The following is a 26903-nucleotide window of genomic DNA, read 5'->3' as shown; positions in this document are numbered from 1 at the left end:
ATTAATTCCAGAGGATTAATTCTTGTGATATAAAAAGTGTTAAAATAAAACAATTAACATCGAAGTCTTCATTTTATTGTGAAGGTTGTCACCTAGTATAATGTATAGGTACATACGACATAAGCTTACAATATATTACTGTATTTTTCGTTACATTAAATACATCATGTTTGTTCATATTCTCAAGAGGAGCGAATGACAATGACTCGTATAAACTGGACTTAACTGTCTAGGGTTCGTGTGGGGCCAGGGAAATAGCGAGTGAACAACACAGTATCTTCAAAAACTAAAGAAAAAATATAGACAAAATACAGCCACACAATATTGGCATTGGTAGTCTATCCAGCTTGGTAATACTAAAATCTCCATTAATAATAGGTTTATGTAGGTACAATAAAGTAAATAATAAAACTATTCATCTATACTCAGCAGTTGTGAAGTGAAAAATAAAGTCTACACTTCACTCGCTATTTTCCTGGCCCTTTCAAGTCCGCATGATATGAAGGAATCAGCACGATCACTATAATTTATTGATTTTATGTGCAGCGAAGGTAAACCGTTATACAAATCAACACAGAAAATAGAAATCTTGTCTGTTGTGCCATCTAATCTTCGCTCAAATATTTGTGAACTTGCAACACTTTTCAATTATTTTTAATATTGGCAAAACTGAACGGTTCGATTTTGAAAATATGTCAAAACTATTTTTAGAAAAAGAATTTGTTGATAAAGCGTCCCTTTTAGAAAAATACTGTCTATATTATGACAATAATAATTATTATCAGTTACTTGTTTGTATTATTAATTGTAAACGATTTGTAAAAGATATTATTATATGTCAAATCCATAAATAAATGGGAAAAGAAAATGAAGACAACTATGAACCGTTCAATTTATTCAATGTTAAAAAACCGGAGATTTTATTAAATTACAATGTTTGCCTTAAAGTCGATTTTGAAATCGTAAGATAACATTTGATACAATAAAATTCAGGAACTTTCTGATACATTATTAAAGTTGTTCTGAAAAATTATCTCGCGGTTAAAATCGGCCCTAAGGGGATGACATCAATACTCATGACATAATATTAGTAGCAAAAAAATACTACTACGGAATATCAGGCGGTTTAAAAATTAATATCACACAGCCCGACAAAATAAGATCTAATTTAACACAAAAAATATATCCCTTCTGGTGCAGTCGGGTAAAAAGTAAAAATATACCAATGCTAATAAAAAAGGCTCGTAATAAACCCACCATAAACATTAAATTGGTATTTAAATGTACGTGCTTCACTTATTTCAATATTTGTGGAATTTAACATTATCAATGTGTTTATTAAAATATCTGTGGATGGTTACAATTATAGTAGTATTATTCGAAAAAGCTTTTGTTCTATAAAATGTTATACAAATTAATGATTAATATTACTAATGATTAATCAAATCCAAAAATATAGGACTTAGCAAATTAATTAAATAAATTCGGGTCTGTGTCGATTTTTCTATCATATATCACAGATTAAGCCAATATGATCTTCAGCAATATAAAATTTATATAAATATGTACATACACAAGACGTAGGTTTTTGTTAACAATAATACTTTAATATTTTGTTAATAAAATTAACCTGTGAATTAATTTAAAGTACCTATTTATTTATTACTAGAAACTCAAAGCCTATGTTAATAGGGTTTGTATTTAATTTCTTTAACAATAAATTTGTTTTACCATAGATATTAAATGAACGCTTAATTCAGGTGTTTTGGTCACATAGAGAATGAACTACTCTTATTTTCTACCTGATTTTGTCTCGTCTTAATAACCTTCTCCGTGACAGTAACACCGTGCGTTATTATGCCAAAATTATTTAGTAAAAATTACAAAAATAAGAAAATAATATTAATTTATACAATTAAACAGCTTTGATATGCTCCAAAAATTTCACAACTTCGAATAAAATCAATTTAACGCCGCGCGGGCTCAATAATATAAGTCGGAAAGTAAAATTTATAATAATTACCGATATCCCTAAAATTGAACGAGTTACGAATGGAATGTAATTTAATTTAACGATAACACATTTTTAACGATGAGGATCAATAAATACCACGACAATCAAATGTATCGTATTTCTTTCAGGAATTAATTTAATTAATCAAAAGTATTAAATTGATTTGACTTTTCGTTCTGGAGTACCTTGAATATCTAAATAAATTGAGATCTAATATTGACGAACGAAAATCTTGTGTTCAAAAAACATTTGTAAACTCTACAATATTAAAATACAGTACTGTTGTTGCAGATTTGATACATTATTTCGTCAATTGTTTTTTCGTTAACTATTGATGCTCATCATTTCAATTTACAAAATACAAATATATTCTTTATCCCAATACAATAAACTGTAAGGCTAACATATCTTGTGAAGTGGTTCTCCAGATTTAAATGAAGACTTACATACAGATTAAATTAATATAAGTAAGTAACGGTTGTGCATTTTAAATATTATTTTGTCCTATTCGCTACGTTATTTCCATTATTTTACTAATTGCATACAATCCTAATGACAATGCAAGAACTACCGCTTGAACATTTAATATTTCATTTAATATTCATATGAGATTCATTTATAAAAAATATTAAATGTACAGCTGTGTGTTCAATGTTACTATTCTAATATATTAATTTTAATCTCACTTTTTTGATAACATAATTAATTTCTAATAGCTTTATATACTTATAGCGATTATTTACAATAACGAATATTGTTAACATTTATTTAGGTTGCTGAAAGCAATGCAATGTTGTTGTTTATTGTTCTTCGATATATTTCATGCTCGTTAATGCGACGTGATTTGATACCATTGATGATATTCACTGTAGGACACTATGATATTAAATTAACCTACCTAATTACTTATTATTAACGAATACGTTAATAAAATGAAATTTAAAATTCGTTTATTCCACTTATAATAATAGATATAATATGAAAAAGAATGATTTTTATAATTTTCAAAATGCTAAATAATAATTTTTGAAATGATATTGTATTAAAATTGAATATGTGACATATTTGTAGATAGAATGGGAATAGGGAAATGAGTTTCTTAAGGCGTAGACTTTTAGAAGTACACTTAGAGTAGGCGTGTATACATACATTGAGTATTGAACAAATTGATGTATGTATGTATTTGTACTCTCAAGTATTTTACATTTAGGCAAGGGTACGCTCTTTATGCCACTACGTCGTCTAAAACTCCTAACCTCACTAAATGGTCCGAATTTAGTATAAATAATGCTTTAAATTGGGATAATGAAACGTATCGTGGACCCGTAGGCTTAATTATACGTAACCCATGTGTGAGGCCAGCTCATTTACTTTACCGTAGTCGAAACATAATCTGTGCATGTAGTATTAAGATAAGGGTCTCTTTAAAGAACCATTTATACCATACTCCAAAACCAAATACTTTTCTAAATAGGCATAAATGAACGGTGCACATTAGGGTGATATTTTCATTAACTAATATGCTATAAATACCAACATTTTTAAATAATTTCATAAGTGTTATTGTCTTCGAATAATAATATTATACATTACAATAAAGTCTCTATTTTGATAAAATTTATATTTTATGTAATTTTGTATCTATTCTTTGATCTTGGAAAATGGTATAAATTACTGTAACAGTAATAAGAGTTACAATATTGTATCTGTAGATATACATGAATGGTAGATAGTAAATAAGCTATTAATAGCTTATATTATATTGAGCGACTGAAGTATATAATATACTATATTTACTTTCTTCTATTTAAAGCTCTTAGTTTTCATTTTACACGAGTTCTAGTCCCGCATCGAATACTAACGCCCGTCGTACAGAGTACAGACCGCAGGCCCGAATACTATCCAATCAGGTAAAAATAGTACTGGATAATCAATTTAAATAGTTAAAGTCACCGTTATATTTGTCAGAAAAGATAAATATATTGTACTAAATTTAACTGTTTGAATACTGCATTAGTTCGCACTGCGAAGGGCAATAAAGACTTTAGATTATAATTATAATAGAGATAACAACTAGTAAACAAGTATAGAGTGACTAGAATATATTAAAAAACAAAAGCTTCGCTTTTGGCAATTTCGCGAACTGTCAGTACTACTTACATGTCACATCGGGAATATCCATAACACTCACAGGAGTTCGTTAGAAGGTCACTTGTATGTAATCACTGCACTTACTATAGTGTCTACTACCAAAGATTACTTGTTTATATTATATTCCACTATTTCATAAGAATTAAATTCACCAACATTTGAACATTCACAGGCCGTAACACACCAACTCAATCCTAAAATCGCAATAAAGAAAGTACAATCGACAAGAACCTAAATGGTCCACACTTGAACTTTTTCTGCTATAACACACCAACTGGCCTGGTCGTAGTACGAGGACACCACATGGAGACTCTCCACGTATTTTTCGATTAGTTGATCGAGTTCGCCTCTCTTGAAGACGTGGTAATATCTGTGGTAGGTGACAGCGCCGCCCTCAGATGGCAGGCTGTCGGATCCGTCGCTCAGAGATGGCAGGAGAGGAGCGTGAGGTCCCGGACGAGTAGGAACTGGAACGGTAGCTGTATCTTCCGAAGATGAGCGTGTTTCCAGCAGCTTCCTCTCTTTGGAGCATTCGCTACACGATGGCAGTGAAGCCAAGCTAGCACAGCCCAAAGACGCAGTACTGCCGGTCTTGTCTCGCCTGCTCCAGTCGCTACCAGCCGACGTATCGCTTGATTCAATTGAAAACCCTGACTTCAGAGGCGCTGTACTGGCACTGGATCGCGAAGTTATAGACTCTGGACTGATCTCCATTTTATCTAGATCGCTCGAATCGGTGGACTGCCCGACTTTCAGTGAAGACCTTTTGTCAGTGCTAGTGCACAGCGAATCAATGCTGATTTCAGATTCTAATGAGTAACCAGTTTCAAGCGACTGACTTGTGTCGTACGTCCCAGAGTCTATTGTGATCTCGGGATTTCCATTACTGGAACAAATAGCGCTGTCATCGTCAGGATTCTTGGTTTCAACTTCCGCTGGTTTTTCTTCAGAGACGACTGGTTTAACGTTGTATTGTATATTGGCACAATTATTTAGATAAATGTCTTCGTCGCTTGTTACTTTCATAGTTTTCTTGAGTTCTCTGTATTTGTTAATGATTGGATCGACATCTTTCGATCTCTTTTTGCTTTTAGTTTTAGAGCCGCATTTAGGAAACAATTTGTTTATATCAGTCTCTTGTGTGTCGTTCATGGATGCTATGTACTTATTTCGTTCCTGGAGTTCAGCACTTAATTTATTCAAACCGTGCATTTCCGTACTGAGTTTATTTATGTAGGGATCTTCTAGGTGTTGTAAACTGTCTGACAATTCGTCTAAAATTTTCTGGGTGTTCCGATCTTCTTCTTCACGTTTAAGTCTCAGCGATATACTTTTTTCGCTACTGCTGCTGCTAGGGAGGTCGAAATCTTCTTCATTAATCCGTTTAGAATACTGATCAATTTCCTGTAGTAGTTTTTCACTTAGTTTTTCAGCAAACTCAGTTAAATGTTGACTTCGATCTTGTTGATCAGCTACCCATTCCTCTTCTTTTGCTATCATATCAGATTTACACGTTACCAAGGGTTCATTTTGTATTCTATTAAAGCTTTCTGATTTAGAAATCGATTTTTCAGAATCGGTACTTGATATTGAAACTGAATCGTATGGGAAACGAGTGGGGCTCCTATGACTTCTGCTCAAATTTTCATCCAATGACCGTCCCTCCGGCCTATTAGGAGATAATCGATTCAGGCTCCAAGTTGAATTACTCGTACTCCCTTGTTTTGGAGACCGATCTTTGGATCGTCTTCCAGGTGACAGACGTTCCAGACTGGAAGAACTTCCACTAGAACTTGTATGAGATCTCGACTTATCTTCTAATATCCTCAAATCTCCAGGAGATAGTTTGTTTAAACTCCAATTGCTGCTGCTACTGCTGCTTGAAGTTCCTTGGATGATGGCTATTGCGTCAGCGCTTTCTAACTTCTCTAGATGTTTCCGTTTTGACCTTGGGCTAGATTGTATCACGGTTTCACAGGTCTCATCCAAGGAATGTGCTACTTCTGCTACAGCCTCAATAAGACTATGAGGTGCTTGAGGTGCGGGTGCCGTAGAAGGGGACTTATCTGAAGGTGTTTCTTCAATCTTTGGTTCTGTTGTGAGTTTGTTGGGGTTTGGTAGATCTGGAAAGAAATAAAAAAATATAATTAGCCACTGGTACTTATTTAATTGAGTCTTTAACCAAAAATTGTTTAGCATTATTTATGTTACCTTTTTCTTGTGCAGTTTTTCTGAGTTCATCTGGTACAACGCTGATGACACTGTCAACGGAGTCTGGGGAAGAGACGCCACTTGAATCGCTGTCCATATCGTCTGTAGCTGGATTAAACAGTTCCAAAGCCATTAGTGTTGGTCTTGTCTTTACTACATGCTCGGATTTGCCTGTGCGAACGATTGGGAATGGAGGTCGTCTTCCAAAGCTCCCCGCAGGGATACCTTTGTTCAGAATATCTTTTATCTGTTTTATCCGCTCTTTGCGTTTACGTTCTGCAGATCTAGAATCCAATGTATCCGATGAAGATTTGTTGGTTTCCTTGGGTTTAAATTGTGGAATTTCTGGCAACTCCGCCACTGTTTGCAGTGTAATTTTTGGATACGGTTTCACATCTTGAAGTACAACTCTTGGTTTCAGTTGATTTGTCTCCTCTGTAAGTTTGTGTATTTCTTCTATGTCTTTGTTGATTTCGGCAATAAGCTCTTTCGTTACCTCTGTTGGTGTTTCCTCTTCCTCCTTGATGGGCGGTATAGGGTCAATTTCTTCAAAGACTTCTACAGACACATTGCTGTTTATGAGTTGTTGAAGTTCTGGCTTAATTACTTTGTCGTCTGATTCTGATTTTGGTGGAGAGTTAGGTTGGCTTTTTGACTGTGGTTTTAATGGTACAGCACAAATAGAACTGGAGGTAGAATAGTTTTTTAAGCTGTATTGTGCGACTAATATCTTGTTTACAGTAGGTGGTTGGACGGCACTCGGTGACGCCGGTGGACGAATTAGAGGAAAAGCCTGCTTTATCCTTGGCGAAGGAAGGCCTGGTGAGCTCTTCATTCGAGGGGAGGTTGGAACAGACGACACTTTTAATCTAGGCGAGGTGGGGCCGGGTGAAAGAGGAGTAGGCGATAGTGGGTCGCCTGAGCCGTCTGCTTTAGGGACGTATATCACAGATGCGAAACTGTCTTCCGAGTCAACGCTAGTATCACTCTGCAAACTGCTATCCTTTGAGGAATCAGATCCATCTTCTCTAGAATGGCGTCTCTCAGGCACAGCTTTTTCAGTTGCTGGATTATTGTCACTCGGCGTAGGAACTTCTGGCACCGGCCCGTGATTCTTCCACCCTTGAAGCATTCTTACGAACACCGTTACTTTATCTATATTCGTTGTAGATGTTTTGAACTTACTAGTGAGGCCGTTTTTGAGGGACTGGAATTTCTTAGCGGTAGTTGCTGATGTAGAAAATATTGAGTCACGTATTGAATCTAAAGCGCCCGGTCGCCGATACAGATACTCTTCGTTGAGAGACGCCTGTTTTTGGATATTTTTTCTCAAATGTTCCTTCTCACGTAATCGTTCTACTGACATTAACTCTTCATTGAGTGACGTCTGCTTGAAAACTCCAGGTTTTTTGGGCTCTAATCTATACGTATGTATTTTAAAATTAGGCATTTCTTCTACCATACTTTTCATATCTGTGGGTTTGTCTAAGTCCTCGTCGGCATCGTCTTCGTTTATGGACTTCTTTTGTTTTACGAGACGTGGTTTCTTTCGAGGTTCTGGGATTTCGGGCGCTGGTTTTTCTATGGGAGGTGGTTCATTTTCGTCGCCACCTAGGCTGGGCAAACTGGACCTTGAGCGGACAAGAGTGCGCCTTTCGACGTCAGCGATATCAGTTAAACTTCTGGATTTCATTGTTGAACTTTCAGAGTTTTGTGTGATCAATCTTGGGGGTAGAGCTTCATCCAAACGCCGGAGTTCGATGGGTAGATCTGCAGCCGGTGGTTCTAGCCCCGTGCAAGGTCGTGGTGGGACTCTGGCTAGACCCCAGGAAGGCAAAAACGAACGACGACCAGCGAGCTTTTGAAGTGCCCTCCGTACAAATGAATAGCAGGTTTCGTTGGGTGACGAAAGTGAGGATGACCCTGGAGATCCGTCTCGGGATTTCCAAGACTCTATGTTCCTGCAAAATAAAAAGAATCATTTTATTACTCATTAGAATTAATCGGTATCATTATTAATTATTTATGCTGTGACAGAACTTACTGATCATGATCGACAGACAGGAATCTAGGCGTCGGTGTCGGCGGGCACAACGTAGCTGGCCTATGCCAAGGAATCAGCACGTCCTGAAATCAAAAAGCATGTATGAATAACATGCTCCAAGAACAATTTAGAGCGGTGAGAGCCACATAAATGTCAAATAAAGGACTTTATGTAGTCTACTTCGTAATTATTACCTGAGAATGGAAGTTCCGTCCTTCGTGCTCCATAGCCCACACAGTGAGGAGGAGTCTTCCCCCGATCCTGGTGACTCTGGCCAGCTCCCTGAGTGCCATGGCCCTCCGCTCCACCGTCGCGAAGTGGTGCACCACTGCGATGGACAGCACTGCGTCGAACGACTCATCGCGGAAGGGTAGGCAGAGGTTGTCGCATACTACCACCTGAAAATGTTAGGGTGTTAGTGGCACTTGTGTTATGGGACATAATATCATGATTAGTAAAAGTGTACTTCAGTTAAAAGGAGTTACAAACATTATCGGTACCCTCCAGCCAAGATATGCTTGTTTAGGGATGTGTTCACCACCTCAGCCCACAAGGAACAAACTATGGGGATCGAATCACCTTACTCTCAAAATTCTTGAATTGACAGTTAACTGTGCTTTTTTATTTTTTTTATCCACAGCGAAGAAGCTCTTGGCCTGTCTGTATCTCACCTGATGGTAAGTAATGAAGCTTAGACCTTGGACGAATAGACCCTCGATTTAATGGCGCCTCAAGTTAAGTATAAATGGAATGTTTGGTACATAACCATCTCTTTATGTAATCCAGAGAAGAAGCAATAAACTAATCTTTTCTGAGAAATAAGGCCATCATCCAGTCATATGACCGATCGGGACCGCGACATTTTACTATCAACTCGTTAATATTGCGTTAGTCTGTTTGTAAACACCATCTATTTATGGTCAAGTGCATTGTTGTTTTGTTTACCTCATTGCTGTGATGGCGAGCGTGCGATGCCAGGCGCGTGCACCGGTCGCCTCCCACTGAGTACACGGCCGGATTCACGCTCAAGTACTTGCCGTTGCCGCAGCCTGTAAATAAATAAACAGCTGATAATTTAATCCGCCATGTTTAGTTGTTAGCACGTCGGGAGATGATGGGCGAGTCGGTTATTTGAAAAGGTTAACTGGGGTTTTCAGAATAGGAGTTTTGCTGGGTTTACAGCACGTTAAGAGGATTTTAATGGGTTGCTTGGCGAATCTTGATTACGTGCAAATCTATATAAATAAAAATGAATTGATGTTCGTTAGTCTGATAAAAACTCGAGAACGGCTGGGCCGATTGAGCTTATTTTGGTTTTAAAATCTTTGTCGTAGTCCAGGGTAGGTCTAAACGGTGAGCAAGTACGCGCGCGATATGGTTTTTCTGTGACAGACAAAATTCCACGCGGGCGAAGCCGCGGGCGGAAAGCTAGTATAAATAAATATACATATTTGCGAAAATTGCCCATAGAGTTGGTACTTTTATACTCATCTACGTCCGTATGCATTGCTAATTACCTAAAATCATCTGTTCCATACAGATGATCGTGATTAGTCGAATTGAGAACCCTACTTTTTAGTAGTCAAAAGTTTAAGGTACGGTTAGTTAAAAAAAAATCCGTTCAGATGCTGTATTAGGCATTGATATCTGGAATTCTAAGTATAGTAATTATCGGGTCTAGATTCTAGGTAGTAATTATAATGATTCAGTTTTCCAGTAACATTGCCTCGGAATGGCAATGGCACAGCATTACGATGTTTCAGCGAAAAGGGTGACTTCGAAATGTCACACGCTATCGCAATAAATGACGCTTCGCTAAATAGCTCTATTCAATATTGTTTTCATTCTGACTCAGGACTATCGTCATTTATTTTAATCACTTAGTTTTGTATCTGATACATGCACAACACAAATTAAGTATACGAGTATACCTAATTGTAACTTTTATTGGCGCCTCCTCAAGCCATGCCCATGGGTAGATTTTGATTTTTGCAAAACACAATGTTTCTTACTGTGAGTGATAGTGTGTGTTTATTGTCTGTCTGTTGGATTAAATTATCTATGTATAATATTACTTGTTCTATTCTATGTATGGATGATAGCAATTATAGCCTGGGATGGGTAGCTTGGGGTCATTGGACAAAATTCTACGTGCTCACGTACCAGGCTTTAGTAAAAAATCGTTTCTCCTCGTTAAAACCCTCAAAGAAAATTTCTGGTGGAATCGTTCGTGTTCATGTAGGTACTACTAAAATGTTTGTTTAAAAGGAAAGGATTCCAAGAATTCGATGTAACTCAATAGGGAAGTGGCACAAATAGTCGAATAACAGAACACACCACACAATAGTACCTCTCTGTACACATCCTTAACCTATGACATTTTGACAATAAACACCCACATTACAAGTTTGTAGAAATTTCCAAGCAAAATAACGTGTTATTCAAAGCCTTTATCAAACGGTGTAAAGGTTAGTGATCTTTCTATGGAAGTCCAAATGGACTAGTTTGACCCGCAACTTCATCCATGTAAAACGGTGACGCTATCATCATCAATATGAGGATGAGCTTTCTTCGTTTCGAACCATTATTTCATTTCTCCTCAAAGAATATCGTATGATAGGTAGGTACATAGTTAGGCAATTTTTCCTTTTTGCAATTTAAATAGTAGTAAGTTCATCCCAGATGGGAGATATGACCCCAAGAAAATTGTTCCATAAGGAATTGGGGCCTGTAATTGCAATTATGGACGCGAACCATCAGGCCGTTATTTTTTGCATATTAACTGTTTTGCAACAGAAATACAGCATTACCATACAATACTGCGAATTGCGTCCAATGCAGAATGGACTTGCAACGCGTCCAATCGCGTTTCATGCCTGATGAATTTCATTTTGTAAAACCCTTTCACGTTCGGAAGATACGCCTAATGACGTTTGACGGCCCGATGACGCAGAAGCGGTGATTCGATTCCGGAGCCAAGTCCGCTTAGTTTACAATCTACTGTACATATAATTTGAGTTATTCAATCGTCATTTTATTCATGGACAGAATGGGCTATAGCTAATCTCTGCGAAGGCTGGACTTCGTTGATAATAATTTAATTGAAAATAGTGTAGGTATAATCGTTCTGTTGTTGCTGTTCTGTAAATCTGATGTTAAAGTGATAAAAACCCACTGAATTCGAACGTAAATAGATTTTAAAAAGCTCCTGTGACTTTTCATGTGGAAAATTTGGTATGGGTAACCTTCTTTACAGAAAATAATAATTATTATCATACAATTCAAATCGAAATCTTCTATGCAACTTTTGACTCTGATGCATGATTATACCAAACCTTCCTTCGGCGATCCCTAGATTAATAACCGTAAATTTGTGTTTTAAGTTGTTAAGATTAAGAAAAAAGTAAAGTAGATAGTATTAGCTTCTTTCTGACTTTAATATTATGATAAAGAAGAGCAATACACCCACGCGTGACATTTACTATCTCCATTTGTAACATAATTAATTAATGAGAACTTGTTATCCACTAAACACGTTGTTTGCTTTCGTGTGGGTAGATTGAGATCTTAAAAAGGCTCTCGGAGTTCACAAGTTCAAAGGGCTTCTGTGTAAATGTTACAATAACATCAGACCTCAATATAAATATAGCTTCTGTAGGCGGGATTTTTAAATGCTCTATTTTTTTAGTTCTTTATTTAATTTTGATTAACTTTTTAGTAATTCTGAACATACCAACTGTTAGCTACTATGTCTTGTATACATTTTAAAGAATATGAATAAAGTTTTAACTATTGTGAAGAAATTTGTGTATTTAGTTTTGAGCGCCTACGTAAAGCTCATAACGTGTATTTTATTTTCTATTTCAAAATAAACCTTATTCCAACTGTTATGAACAGAATTGATTTAAAAAGGCGATAAAGTTAGAGCATTGCAAAATGTACAGACGGCGGCATGTCCACGTAACACTGGCATCTATGTAGTTATAACAGGGGCGATTTTTCAACAAAAATATAGTCAAATGTACTGACTGTACGTCATTATACCGACATGGTCACGTTTCATAGCATAGTATTGAATACATCGTTTCTCAGAGGCACTTACTGAGGAAAATTATACGTCGCAGGCAACTTAAATTTATTATAGAGTCTATTAGAGACCTTAGAAGGGCGGAGTGTGGAGCAAATTGAATTCATTAAGTAACCCGCTACTTAGAAGTAGGAGCGATGCAGTTCATATTGCTTGGAATCACTTTATTTTTATCTACTACTAGCGGCGACCCGCGACTTCGTGCGCGTGGACCCCGTTTGTACCCCCTTAGGGGTTGAATTTTGCAAAATCCCGTCTTAGTGAGCACCTAAGTTCTAAAAGGAACCCCTATGCAAAATTTGAGACTCCTAGCACTTGTAAGCTTCTGAGATTTCGTGATGAGTAAGTGAGCCCTTGATGACCTTTCGCTTTTATACAGATAGATTAGGTAGAAGTGTACTGAGTGTGGCTTTGGGATGTATAGTGCTTTTGAAAAGCGTATAAAACGCTGATAGAGTTTTTGCTGCTTAACAGCAAGCTCTCTCAAGCCGACTGGGGATAACTGATTGAAATCACTCGCACAATATTTGGTGTTGCCTTTAAAGCAGTCTTCGTCTTCGTCTATTTCTACGTATACTTTACTTGATTAATTTAGGTTTCTGTGAAAATATATTTTTCGTTTTTCGTCCGAATGAACCAAAAGATCCCAAGGAGTTCCACAATGACTGGTCCTGCGCATGCAGACGCTTTCCACAAGCTTCACCGGATCACCGTCTTCGTCAGTAACCTCTTTAGGATCATCATCATCTCAGCCATAGGACGTCCACTGCTGAACATAGGCGTCCCCCAATGCTTTCCATGTTGCCCGGTTGGTAGCGGCCTGCGTCCAGCGCCTTCCTGCTACCTTAATGATGTCGTCGGTCCACCTTGTGGACGTTAAACGCTCTTTAGGATACAAAACTCGAAATATCTTAATACTGACCGACATCACACACAAGGCTGCCCGGCTCGAGCTCAGACAGGAAGGTCCGCACGCCCGGCGCCGGCGCACGTATCGCCTCGTCGCCATCTTCGCCCGCTTGCTCGTATACGTCATGCACGTACGCCTGCTCGAGAGCCGCGGTTGATAGCGACCTGAGTCCAGCACCTTCCTGCTACCTTTATCAGATCGTTGGTGCACCTTGTGGGTGGACGACCCGCTCTTTAGGATACAAAACTGAAAATATCTTGTTATTACTGACCGACATCACACACAAGGCTGCCCGGCTCGAGCTCAGACAGGAAGGTCCGCACGCCCGGCGCCGGCGCACGTATCGCCTCGTCGCCATTTTCGCCCGCTTGCTCGTACACTACACGTGGTAGCGCGTTTTCTTACATAACTTTTCAATTCCTATCATTGGAGGTCCGAAAATATTTCTCATACAATTTGATACCATAATGATCATTCTTCATAAAAAATTTAAAACCTACATATTTAAAAACATAATCATTGATATTCATAATATCACTAATCATACACTTAGTTTTTACTAATATTTGTTTTCATATATTTTTCTATACTAATGATCGAAACTCATAATCATTCGAATAAATAACTATAATATTCATAAATGTGATGTATCCTAATATTTGTTTTCATAAATTTATTACTCATAAGTGTATTTATCCATATTATTGAAAATCATGATGTCTATATTCGTATTAAATCGTATTTTAACATTAAATTAATTTGAAATGGTCCAAAACAGGCAATATTATTTTGTGCCACAAAACTAACGTGACAGAAACGAATCGCTGCAAAACCGACTCCACGTAGTCTTGTCTGCCCTACCCCTAGAGTGTAATTTAAAAGCCGGAGGCGCGGAGGGAGGGCAGCCCTCGCCCGCTGTAACGAGGCTCAGGCGCCCGGGTGAGCTGGAGCGGCTGAGGCTGGTCGCCGAGGCGCCGAAGGCGCCGATGGCGATCCAAAAAGCCGAAGCTGCGGAAGCAAGCGTGGGTGCCTGAGCCTCGTTACGCAAGGGCGGAAGGGCTGCACATCCCGCAGCGCCGGAGACGAGGAGATACCAATGCATGCTGCATGCTTGCTTTCATGCTGCATGCTCTGCATGCTTATCTACTCTATTAAATTATATATGTTTTTTTTAAAGATACGAGTATGTCTGTTATAAAGTAAATTATTCTGAACAACAACATTATGAGTTGAAGTATGTTCTTAGTAACAACATTATTAATTAAAATAATATGATCAATGAATGTTATGAAGAAAAAAAGATCTGAAAATAAAAATTATGTATTTTAAATGGTTCTTGGTAGTAACAGTATTGATAAAAAAATTATGATTACTAACTGTTATGAGCTCCGATGGTAGTAATAAAAATGTATGAATAAAAAAAGTATGAAAAATAAAATTATGAAGAGAGATTATTATGAACACAAATCGGTAGTAAGACAAAGAATAGGATTTAGAATTTTATGTGAGCCAATATAGAACCACTACACGTCATGCACGTAAGCCCGCTCGAGCGCCGCGGTTGGTAGCGGCCTGCGTCCAGCGCCTTCCTTCTACCTTAATGATGTCGTCGGTCCACCTTGTGGGTGGACGACCCGCTCTTTAGGATACAAAACGGGAAATATCTTAATACTGACCGACATCACACACAAGGCTGCCCGGCTCGAGTTCAGACAGGAAGGTCCGCACGCCCGGCGCCGGCGCACGTATCGCCTCGTCGCCATCTTCGCCCGCTTGCTCGTACACGTCATGCACGTAAGCCCGCTCGAGCGCCGCGCCGCGAGCCGCCGACTCGCCCGCGCCCGCGCCCGCTCCCGCCTCCGCGTCCGCCGCGCCCGACCCGCCATCCGCCATCACCGCACCGCCATTGCACCGCGCTGGGGGAGAAGAAATAATGTTTAAATTACACGAAATTAAGGTAATTTAAGGTAGACTTTATTGCACAAATCGTAGCGAACAAAAGTTGAACTTAAGTTCATTAATGCTAAAAATATTATCCGTCAGTCAACCAATAAGTTTAATTTTAATTTACATAAAAATCAATTGTCAAAAGGCAATTGTTTTTATTTTAGTTTTTAAATAAAGTCTAGGCTAGATTTAGGTTAGAATCTTAGAATCATACAGAGATTTTAATCGCTCTCATCTCCGCATTGTAAATTCATTTTCTAATTATTAGATTTATTCAAATAATTTAGACATGGATAGTTCGGTGTTAATGTTTTTTGGATTTATGTGTTTTGCTTACGATTTCTGTGTCCGTCATCATCTCATCTAGGAATTGCGTACACTAATATCGATAACAGGTTTCGTAATCCAGTAATAAATATTAAGACAATTAAATACTTAACATATACTTAATTAGTTCAACAAAACGCCCATACAATTTTGAGAGAGCAACTACTTTGGTTACTGAAGAGCAATTAAAGTGTCGCTAGTTGAACCCCGCATCTCCTGCTAATTAATATAATAATGCCAAAGGTTATCTTAAAGGTTGACTTATTAGGTAACTTGCTACTAAACGTATGTAGGTACTACTTCTCCATACATTCTCAGTGATAATAAGTACTTTGTAGCAAAACGGGACTATTCCCACCTCTCTTTCCCACTGCTGCAACTCCTGTGTAGCCAGGATGTACAGCCAATAAAAACCCAACCAGTGAAGGTCAAGTTTGTCCCGGGGGAAAGTTAAACTGGAGTTCGAAGTTAAGGGTTCGACTTCACGTGACTTCACTCCGCTGCAAAGCGGATGATAGGTGACAAACAAAGGTTTAGTAACCTTTATTAAAATATATGCACACAATAAACATCAATAAGGGGGCCTATCTTATGACTAATTAGCTTTGTAAAAAAAAGAAAAACATTAGATTTCGTCGTAAGAACCAATAGGTTTTACGACCAATATCTACGTTACGGTGCATCCTAATAGCCCAACAAAACGTCCGCCCAAGCAACTCGCAGGCAATAAATCCGCCCAAACATTCTGCCCTGCTTGCCGCCCGTCGTAGACGTGCCTGCCGCTTCCGTGTCCGGCGAAATTGAACTTTTTTCAATGCTACAAGCTACGGCGTAGCATTGTACCTACCACAGTATAGAATATAATGGTAGACTACAAGTATTCTTGTAAAGTTCTTGCAACCCACGAAGGCGAGTGAGCTTTACTTGTGTGTGTACGTGTGCATGCACATAACGATAGTGTAGCATTGTCTATCAAACTTTTGAAAAACGAACAGTAGCGGCGGTAAAGCTCACTCGCCTTCGTGATTTGAAATTCAAGAACTTTAACGAAATGCTACAGTATTTATTGTAATTTCATATTACTATTAGTGTTGGCTATTAGGTTATTATTGTTTTATTAATATGAGATCAACAATAGGTATTTCCCTTAAAGCAAAGACTTATGCCTGTTTTCACCATCAATCCCTAATTTTTCAGTGACCTTTAAGAAAACAAAATTCCTATTATGTGTTACCATAGGGGTCACTTAAAAATTAGGGATTGATAATAAAATTAGTCGAAGCTAATTTGTTTCCTATTGTTAATGCAATAAAGCAAAATATTGTATTCTATGCTATCCTTGAAGGGCATCTTTATGGAAGTTGTCATACTGACTCTTTTTCCTCTGTGGTCGCAGGTACACGAGTTGCAATCGTAAAAATAGAAATTGCCAATAGCTTATTCATTTTTTTCATTTGCAATCCTATTTTCGAGCGGCAATAGATTATTTTGGAGGCCGTTGCAATGTTACAGTACATACTGCCTCCATAATTGGTTTTTGGCTTCAATTTCAGAATTGCAGAGTTACGGTCTTTTCCATGGTTGAAAGTTACAGGAAATTAATGTTGTAGACATTTCTTTTCTTTAGGTGCATTTTGTATAAATAAGATTTTTTTTGCAATCGTATCGATTACATTTAGGTAAGTTTAAGTCCTATATGATGTATCTTTTTTGAGTCGCTACTTAGTAGTACATGTTTTGCTAATTTTGGAATAGAATTTATTGGTGATAATATTTTATGTACTTATTTATTTAAATCTAGCCATATGTATTAGTTGATATTCAATTTTTTCCGTGGATATCAGATTGATTGAAAAATTGATTGTTACTTTAATTCTTTCTTCAGCTGATTTTTTCAATGTTGAGTTTAAAACCCTACATTGACTAGCTTTCAGATGAGAGGAAAATTCTTTTAACCCTAATTTACAAGACTAGTGATAGGCCGGACATTCCAAGAGTCAGGATTCTCACTGATTCTCAGGAATAATTGCTTCATAACGATGTTAGACGGTAATCGAATGTGGAACGCGCTCAGTTGCCATGGCAACGCTTCTGGGACAGATCTGGGTCGCGAGCACAGAGTAAAAGCACAAATTGTGTTAAAAGGATAGTAGGATGGCATCGCCTAGGTATAGTCTATTATACCTTCGTTTTTCAGCGCTTCAAACTACCCGTTTTTATTGGAAAACAGCACCAACAAGCATGGTATATGCTACAGTGTTTACCTGATGCGCTCTGTTTGTACAATCTCTTTTTACTTTTTAACAAAAGATAAAAGAGTCACCCATGGCACCTCGTATAGCTAGTTCGTGGATCACCGGGTTCCGACTGCACTTTTTTGTGTCGGATAGCCTATATTATATCGAGGAAGGCTTTATAAATATTACCCTACAGCCAATAGTGGCGGAGCAGTAAAGAAAAATGTTGCCCAAACGGGAAATATTAGTATTCAAACTATTTTCAAGCGTGTACTGTCAGTGAATGTTATTACTGCACTTCAAGAACGGGGTTTTATTATATCTAATAGATAAATATTACAACAATAAATACAGGGATACAGATGCAGTGGCTTCGCGGGCTGCCATCATAGATCATGATATGATGTCAGACCTACATCGACTAGTGATGTCTAGTCGATGTACTAGATGATGTTACCTTTAGGTGACTGACTGACTGACATAGTGATCTATCAACGCACAACCCAAACCACTGGACGGTTCGGCCTGAAAGGACATTGTCAGAAACCGCCTAAAAAACCGCCCAAAAACATTAACCCATCATAATTATTTTCTATTTTTTTTAATACATTAAGCACCCTTTCATTCTAATGGACACTTAAGCATTGAAAAATTAAATAAATAAGTCTTTTAACGTTTATTCTATAATACTATTACAACTTCCGGACGTTTTGGTGCGTGGCATGGTCTAAAACCTATCAAGTTCCATAATTTTTGCCGATAAAATCTGTACGAGGCATTACCGTACTTTATTGCTGGGAGTCCATGTATAGTGATGTTCCTGCGGCCATCATAGACAATAAAATATCGATTTTGAAAATAAAATAAATCGATTAAACTGCTTTGAAGACTAGATTTGCGTTAAAAGCTAAAAAGATATTGACAGTTTGACACTATTACAAGAAGATATCTAAAGTGTCCAACTGGTCGAAGGTCGTAAATAAAATAAAAATAATTAGGACCATAAACTGATATTCATGGTATCATAACTGTAAAAGTGTCAGAATCCGATGTTGAATCCAATGCCAGTTGAAGTGTGAGAAACATATATATATTTTTTTTATGTGACAGGAGGCAAATGAGCAGACGGATCACCTGATATCAACCTAGTATAGTTGCCAGTCTCTCATAATCTATGCCAATGAGGGTTTTCGCGATTGAAAAATCCGCCAGGTGGCAATACGTAGACGTGAGGTCCAAATGCTGCATGATTGGTTATTTTTGACATGACATTGACAGATATCCACGGTAGTCGGCCGTTTGGTGTAGTGGTTCAGAACGGACTACTATGCCGAGAGGTCCCGGGTTCGATTCCCGGCCGGGCAGAAATTGAAATGATGAATTTTAATTTCTGTGACGGGTCTGGGTGTGACTATGTATAATATTTATGTATTTAAAAAAAAAAAGTATATAAGTAGTATATCCGTTAAGCTAGCACCCATAACACAAGCATTAAGTTGTTTACTTTGGGGCTAGCTGGCGCTGTGTGAAATTGTCCAAAGATTTATTTATTTATTATTTATTTATTTATTTATCCACCAATCATGCAGCATTTGGACCTCGCGTCTACGTATTGCCATCTCGCGGATTTTTCAATCGCGAAAACCCTCATTCATAGCACATGTATAATAATAGACCAAATGAACTTTTATAGATTGTGAAAGAGAAGATAAAGATTTTATTATTTTATTAAAATCTTGCCACGAGGTAGTTTTTCAGTAGAAACCAGGATTGGATAATCGCTACAGGCAAGTATCAGAACATTTTATAAATATTTTTAATCGATTATATCCATGTGAATCGTTTTAATAAATTGTCATTTTACTTTTTCAATTAAAACTTTTTCAATCCCTAGTCTTGTCAAACTGTCATAATGTCAACAAATTATAAATGTCACGTCAGTTGACTCAATTTCAGTCTTCTGTGCGTTTATTGTATTTTTATTTCAATGAAATAGTGCTAAAGGGTTAGTACTAAAACTGAAAGCCTTTTTTCAGAAAGAAAACCAATGTGGTGCCCTTATTATTCATGCTGTTTGAAAGTTACAAGTCAGTGATACAGAGTTGCCGACATTATAACTCCGTAGTGATACCATACCAAAGAAGAAGTTTTCCTAAACACTTGTGTTGTTTTTATATGTGATCGAATAAAAAGGATTAATTCTACTGCTCAAATGGAATAACTTATCCCAAGAGACCGAATATAAAAAAAACCTCTCCATAGAAATTATCACCATCACGAGGATGTGAATTTTTTTGAGAATTTGATATTGGTCCTGTAAGAAAAGTAGTTGTATTTCAGTAGTAGAATCAACCCTTCTTGTTTCATCAGCAAGAGTAACTATAAAAACGCCCTGTAGGTAGGTATTATTAAGCTGAAGAGTTTGTTTAGTGTCAAAGACTGTCACACAGTGTAACTTAAATTGGCATATTATGATAATGAACATAAAAACTTAAATAAATATTTATGTTAATATTTTTTCTATTTATTTATTTTCCCAAAGCTTCACAGTGACAGCTGAAACAGCAATACTGTTAACAAAACAGTAAAACTAAACTTGGAACAAACTGTTACAAATATGAGGGGTTTAATATTTTACAAATTAAAATAAAACCGCATGTTGCTTTACTTTCTCGTATAGGTAATAAATGTAATTAATGGCTAGATTATTAATGTTACTTTGTTACCCTCAATAGTGAGGAAATCTTATAAAATGGTAACCCTGATTTTTATTGTCATTCAAGTGCTCTTTCTTCGCATAGGCTTCTGTGATTTGGCCAAGGGCCACACACATTGCGATAACATTATGCGACATTGATTTGACAGCAGCGGAGTGAAGTCTTGCGACTATGCAAAATGATACCCTGTAATCGTAGCGCATACAGACATAGACTGGGCGGGGCACATAGCTCGTAGAACTGATGGCCGCTGGGGCAGGAAAGTTCTTGAGTGGCGACCACGAGCCGAAAGACGTAGCGTGGGCAGGCCCCCACTAGGTGGACCGACGATCTGGTGAAGGTCGCGGGAGGTGCCTGTATGCGAGCGGTGCAGGATCGGTCTTCGTGGAAATCCTTGGGGGAGGCCTTTGTCCAGCAGTGGACGTCTTTTCGGCTGAAACGAACGAACGAACGATACGTATTACCACTATTTACCAGACATTACTATTTATTGCATACTCGCCGGATTACACGTAGGAGCACGCGCGTAACAGCTTCGGCCTTGCATTATTATAAGATCTTGTTCCGCCCTTTTACGAACTTCCTCCGTGAGGATATCCCCGCCGAATTCTATGATGAACCTATCAAAAGTCATATTCTGCAATGTCAACCCACCACAAGGTGGACCGACGACCTGATAAAGGTAGCGGGAAGGCGCTGGATGCAGGCCGCTACCAACCGTGCGATGTGGAAGTCATTGGGGGAGGCCTATGTTCAGTAGTGGACGTCCTGTGGCTGAAATGATGATGATGATGAAGAAATGAATGAAAATGACAAATCTTCGCACGTGTATAATACCGTGCCAAAGTAATCATATAATTTTGGCACCTTAATAACTATTGCCGTTTTTGTTGTAAAGATCATGCAGCGCTACTTGCGGATATTATTGGAAAGAAAACTATGTGGGCTCTAGATCTGAAGCCGCTTTAACGAACACGAAGTGCTCATACAATGCGGCGTATTTTCTTCCAGTCTTTAGTCAGGACTTTAGTCGAATTAAAACCCCGGTTGAACGTGATATAGCCGCACTAGAATACGATGCTTTTTTGCATAATCGCAAGACTTCGTTCCGGTGTCGACCGAATGTTATCATGATGTATGTGGCCCAGGGGTTACCGTAGCCGCTAAGGTTTGAAACTTCTTGCTTAAAATATTGTAGTCTTTGGCATAGACTACGATGGTAGTCATGGAGATAGGAGTTTGTTATCTCGTGTCAGATGTAAATGGTGAAAAGAAAACTCATGATTCGTGGTATTTTTATGTAATATGTAGGTATTTTATAAAAGTGGAACCCCGAGTGATCTCCAAAACCCATTCTATTATTATATACGATTCGGCTTCGATATCTATAATACAATAGGAGTTTATTTCATGTGTCAGATGACAAGGGTGGAAACAACCTACGATTCATGTTGTTTATTTACGTGCAATATGTGGGCATATTGTAAAAGTGGAATGCCGAGTTGTATTTCTAAAACTTGTTCTATTATTTTATACTATTTGGCTGCGACTCGGCGTGACGACAATACAAAACATTTTTCGCGAATCGGTGTTCATACATTCACACAATACATTAGACGCCATGTTGTCATAAACGACATATTATAAAATCGCTGTGATTTAATATTCTTAATCATTAATTTTATGGCAAGTGTCCATCAGGAATCATTGTTCTTACACACAGAATCGTATTATTTCGCTTTCGGGTAGTAATATGTCAAAATTGTTGGTTCTTTAGGCGAACAATGTATGGAGAACGAACATTGTCCTTTGGCATGCAGGTAGATGTTATGACGTAGACATCTGCTAATGATTTTATGAAACTCCACCCCTAAGGGGGTAAAACGGGATCCACGCGTACGAAGTCGCGGGCGGCCGCTAGTTACTCATAACAGCGTACAAAGTCGCGGGCACAGCTTAGTAGCTCTGTATCCCTTTTATATTACATTTAGCTATAGTAGGCATATCTCTAACACTGAAGCGAGGCCTGCCATCCCCAGGGACCCTAGTGCAGCGATCGGCAGTAACTACGTTATTGTATCGCCGGCCAGTGATATAAACAGTTCTAATAAACTTATTAAGGTCGCCATTGTGGGGAGATTGGAACTGAATTTATTAATTAGCTAGGGGCTTTGTTAATAGGGCTTGCTCGGTGTAGCTTGTGAAATGGAAGCAGGATTTTATGATGTTACTTGTAAGTCCTATTTTGCTGATCACAAATGCAGCTAGTAACAAAATATTTTTGGTTTTATAAAAATGCAAGTGATATTAAAAAAAGTAAAATGTACTAAAATTACTATACTACAAAATGGCAAACTATAAGTACCAACAAGGTCTAAGTATAGTATATTCCAAAAAGTTCGCAACACGTCTTTGTTACAGTTAGAATAAGCACGGGAATAAGTTTGTTTTGTCAACTTTTTGGTCACTTTAGGTGTTAGGTTGTCCATACGAACTACTTATTTGACGCTAACTGCCTACTTATTAAGCGTCAGTTCAATTTTCATTAATTTAATTGTAACAAAATATCATAACGATTAGCGATGTAACGTTACGAACGAGTTAAGCGATGTAATGTTAACTAAGCGATTACGAATTAAAATCTACGACTAATGTTAAGTTATGTGTGTTATAATGTTAATGTTATGTTCTTATTGATGTTACGCTCTAATAAAACTGGAATCATTATGACATTGCAAGTTGCAACTACAATCAAATCGATGAAGCTTATCATAAACTGATAAGAATATAGTTACTACAACTGCTACAATGCGTTACTATTATCTCCTCAATGTTATAACTGTGAAAATATTATGACGAGTGTAAAGATTATTTTGCGATGAATAGGGGAAACGTGGTTCTAGTCTAGTTGTCTTAACAATTAGTTTATTTGATGAAATATGTTTAGTGTTACTTTCCAGAATTCCGTTCAATATTTATGTAGTATAAGACCTTACATACTTACTTAGTCTATGTTGTATTTAATAACATAATAAATAATACTTCAATGTCAATTTAAATAGCGTTTAACGCCCCTTTAACTATCTAGTTTAGTAAAGTTGCTGCATTCCTATGATGTTCCAACACTCTCTTCGCAAAGCACCCAGGGGTTCAAACTTTCCATAGCATTACAATCATCCACGCAAATCAAAAAAGTTATATCAAAAACAAACTCCAAACCCAACTCTAAAGCACAATATTCCATCGGTAGTGAAATTTCGTTTCAGGGATAATCCCTATTGGATGATGTGGAATTGTGGGTAGAAGTGCAACAGCTACAAAAATAACCGGCAGAGTAATCCCTCGCATTGCCAAAACTGAATTTCATCTGTTTGCTCAAACTACCCGTTTCGTAACTCCCTTTTGTTATTACAAAAATTCAGCCCGTGATTTTCTCCGTGTAGAATAACAATTCGCAATGAAATTCAACGAGTCTGTTTTAAAGTAGGTTTTTGTAACCTTTCGGTTTGTTGATTAATTTATTTATTACTATCCGCTCGCGACTTCATACACGTTGACCCCGTGTTACTTGGGGGTGGAGTTTCGTAAAATCCGTTCTCGGCGGATGTCTACACTAGAGATGAAACGGATAGTTGTTTGGCCGGATACCGGATACCGGATATCCGGCCAGCTGCTAGGCCGGATAGCCGGATATCCGGTGGCCGGATAGTTGGCCCATTGTCTCGTTGCATGTCGTGACGAGTTTAGCGCCGCACAGGTGCTTCGAACGCGATCAGTGGGTCTATTAGTATACTAGACTAGTCACACTTTTCGAAAATCGAATCCGTCCGAATAGAATGTCAGATTTTCCACTTGTCTAGAGGGTAGATCAATTCGGGCGATTTCGGTTATAGCCTGACCAGGAACATAAAAACCCTCGCCATGTTGCGGAAAACTAATGGTACTAATTTCTTTTAATGGCAACAGTAACTGAAAACTTCATTGACATGTCACCTTGCATGTCAGTCTATTGTTGTCAAAGTGTAAACAAACTTTATTTTAAATGTGTGCAATTGATTTTGTGAATTAAATTGCTAAAATATTTTTATAGTCGTGAAAGAAAAGTGGTTCACGGTGTGTTAATGTATTTGTCGAAGAGAAATACTAAGGGTTCGGACAATATTTTCATTGAATAATGTTTCCGACAAAGGTTGTCAAATTGACTGACATGTTTATCGTATAGTACAGTCCACTATGAAAATTAGCTGTAGTCTGTTTCAACTACCCATTTTAAAGTTTTTTGTTACTTTCTAAGTTTTGAATTTTATGGAATTGGGAAAGAAGTACCGAGTTTGAAGCGTTCATGAGCAGACATTGCAGTTGAATATTCAAGTTCTGAATTTGATTATTGATGAATAATAAAATAAATCCTACTAGCTCGATTGATGGTTTCATTTAATTTATTTAAACCAGGTTACCTTTAATAATATTTTTCGTTCATTTATGAAAATATCAAATTAGCCCGTAATCCTGAGTCCTGATACATAAATTTAGCCTATTAATTTAACACATGTACGACTGTACTCAGTGTTGCACTATCAAATGCAATTGAAGCGCCTCTATGCCAGGGTTTTTATGTTCCTGGTCAGGCTATACCATCGTGAATGTGTGATTGAATAGCGAAAATTAAATTAGTTTACTTGCTGCGTAATCTGACTGAACTGCATCATGTCATCAGATCATCAGTGAAAAAAAGATCGCCTATTTTATTTGGCAATATATCTACATTAACAGATATTTACTATTTATGTATTCGTCATTAGAGTGAATAGCCCAGAAAAAGAAATTAGTTTTTTGAAAGGCTTTATACAGTGTGAGTGCACGATAAAGTGCACATATGAAATTAGGTGAAACTAGACCTATTTTTATTGACAAAAAAGAGGTCAAAAAATTTTTGAGATTTTTTTTTAATATTTTACAGAATTTTTTTCTTCGAATTACTTATTGTAAAGAAAACGTCATAACTTTTGAACTAAGAGGTATATCCTGATAAAATAAAAATAGTAATAATGCTAAATAACAGACAATGAAGAAACAGAAAATGCCAACAAATAATAAGAAATTACACTTTATGAAAAAATCTGCTTTTAAATTCGTGTTTTTTTGGTTATTTGATAAATTTCTCCAAAAAATGCCCCTATAACAGGTAGTTTTTATTACTTTGTATTATTCTCTATCGTATTACCTTTGTAAAACCAAAAATCGCATGTCTCTATCACAACATTTGCTATGATCGTTTGAACTAAGCCTCTCCGGGCGCGCCATTCAATTTCATTTTTTTCAAAAAGTTTATTTTTTTATTATTTGTTGGCATTTTCTGAGTATTTTATGTATTTTTTTAGTATCGTCTGTTATTTAGCATTATTACTGTATTTATTTTATCAGGATATACCTCTTAGTTTAAAAGTTATGACGTTTTCTTTACAATAAGTAATTCGAAGAAAAAAAATCTGTAAAAAATTTAAAAAAAAATCTCAAAAATTTTTTGACCTCTTTTTTGTCGATAAAAATAGGTCTAGTTTCACCTAATTTCATATGTACACTTTATCGTGACTCACACTGTTTATGGCTTTTTGGAATTTAAATAAAAGCTGTCATTATTATAAGCCATTTTATTGACATTTACCTCAAAGATTAATGCATTTCATTTTATTAATAGGAAATTGTCGTAGTTTTTTAATATCCGGTATCCGGCCGGATAGTGAGTTACTATCCGGTATCCGGCCGGATAGTAAATTTAGGCCGGATATCCGGCCTACCGGATAGTTACCGGATATCCGTTTCATCTCTAGTCTACACCCTATAAGGGACCTACCTACCAAATTTCAAGTTTGTAGGAGTAGTTTCTGAGATTTCTTGATCCCTTTTGATGAATCAGTGAGTGGTTTCGCTTTTTTATCTACGAGTAGGTACCTACTTATTATAGAAGATAGATTAGTACAAACTTAAGTGACATGTAATGCAAAGAGTATCTTTTTACCACTTATAAATGTTCACCTACCTATTGCATGCATTATTCTATTGCTACATTTATGTAATAATGTCATCCAGTGCACTTTTAATATTGTTTTTGATTGATGCTTATCGATTACTGTATTATTGTTCAATGATAAGGAGCCAAATTGATTTTGTCTAATTTAAAACATTAACAGGCCACGACATACAAAGCGCGGGGCGGTACTGAATACGGTTCGGTATTCCGTTCTTCAGCATCGACAT

General features: G+C 37.2%; 1 protein-coding gene across 1 annotated transcript; it reads right to left on the bottom strand.

Annotated features, from left to right (window-relative positions):
- Positions 1-59: 59 nt before the first annotated feature.
- On the bottom strand, positions 60-26903 carry LOC135080948 (protein piccolo). The gene is made up of 8 exons (XM_063975670.1): positions 26849-26903; positions 15094-15333; positions 9366-9469; positions 8615-8818; positions 8421-8503; positions 6677-8337; positions 6377-6571; positions 60-6288 (listed from the first exon to the last, which is right to left on the bottom strand). The coding sequence occupies exons 1-8, from the start codon at positions 26901-26903 to the stop codon at positions 4397-4399; spliced, it is 4434 nt and encodes a 1477-aa protein (XP_063831740.1). The 3' UTR covers positions 60-4396.

This window comes from Ostrinia nubilalis, chromosome 19 (assembly GCF_963855985.1).
Source record: "Ostrinia nubilalis chromosome 19, ilOstNubi1.1, whole genome shotgun sequence".
Classification (NCBI taxonomy): Eukaryota; Metazoa; Arthropoda; class Insecta; order Lepidoptera; family Crambidae; genus Ostrinia; species Ostrinia nubilalis.
The sequence above is the reverse complement of the archived record's forward strand: the minus strand, read 5'-3'. Positions and strand labels throughout refer to the sequence as shown.

Excerpts from the sequence above, each read along its gene's own strand:
- LOC135080948 (XM_063975670.1), bottom strand. The coding sequence starts at position 26,903 with ATGTCGATGCTGAAGAACGGAATACCGAACCGTATTCAGTACCGCCCC. Across the intron at positions 6,572-6,676 it reads AACCAACAAATCTTCATCGG|CTCCATTCCCAATCGTTCGC; the intron begins ATACATTGGATT and ends TTGGAAGACGAC. Across the intron at positions 6,289-6,376 it reads AAAAACTGCACAAGAAAAAG|ATCTACCAAACCCCAACAAA; the intron begins GTAACATAAATA and ends ATTTCTTTCCAG.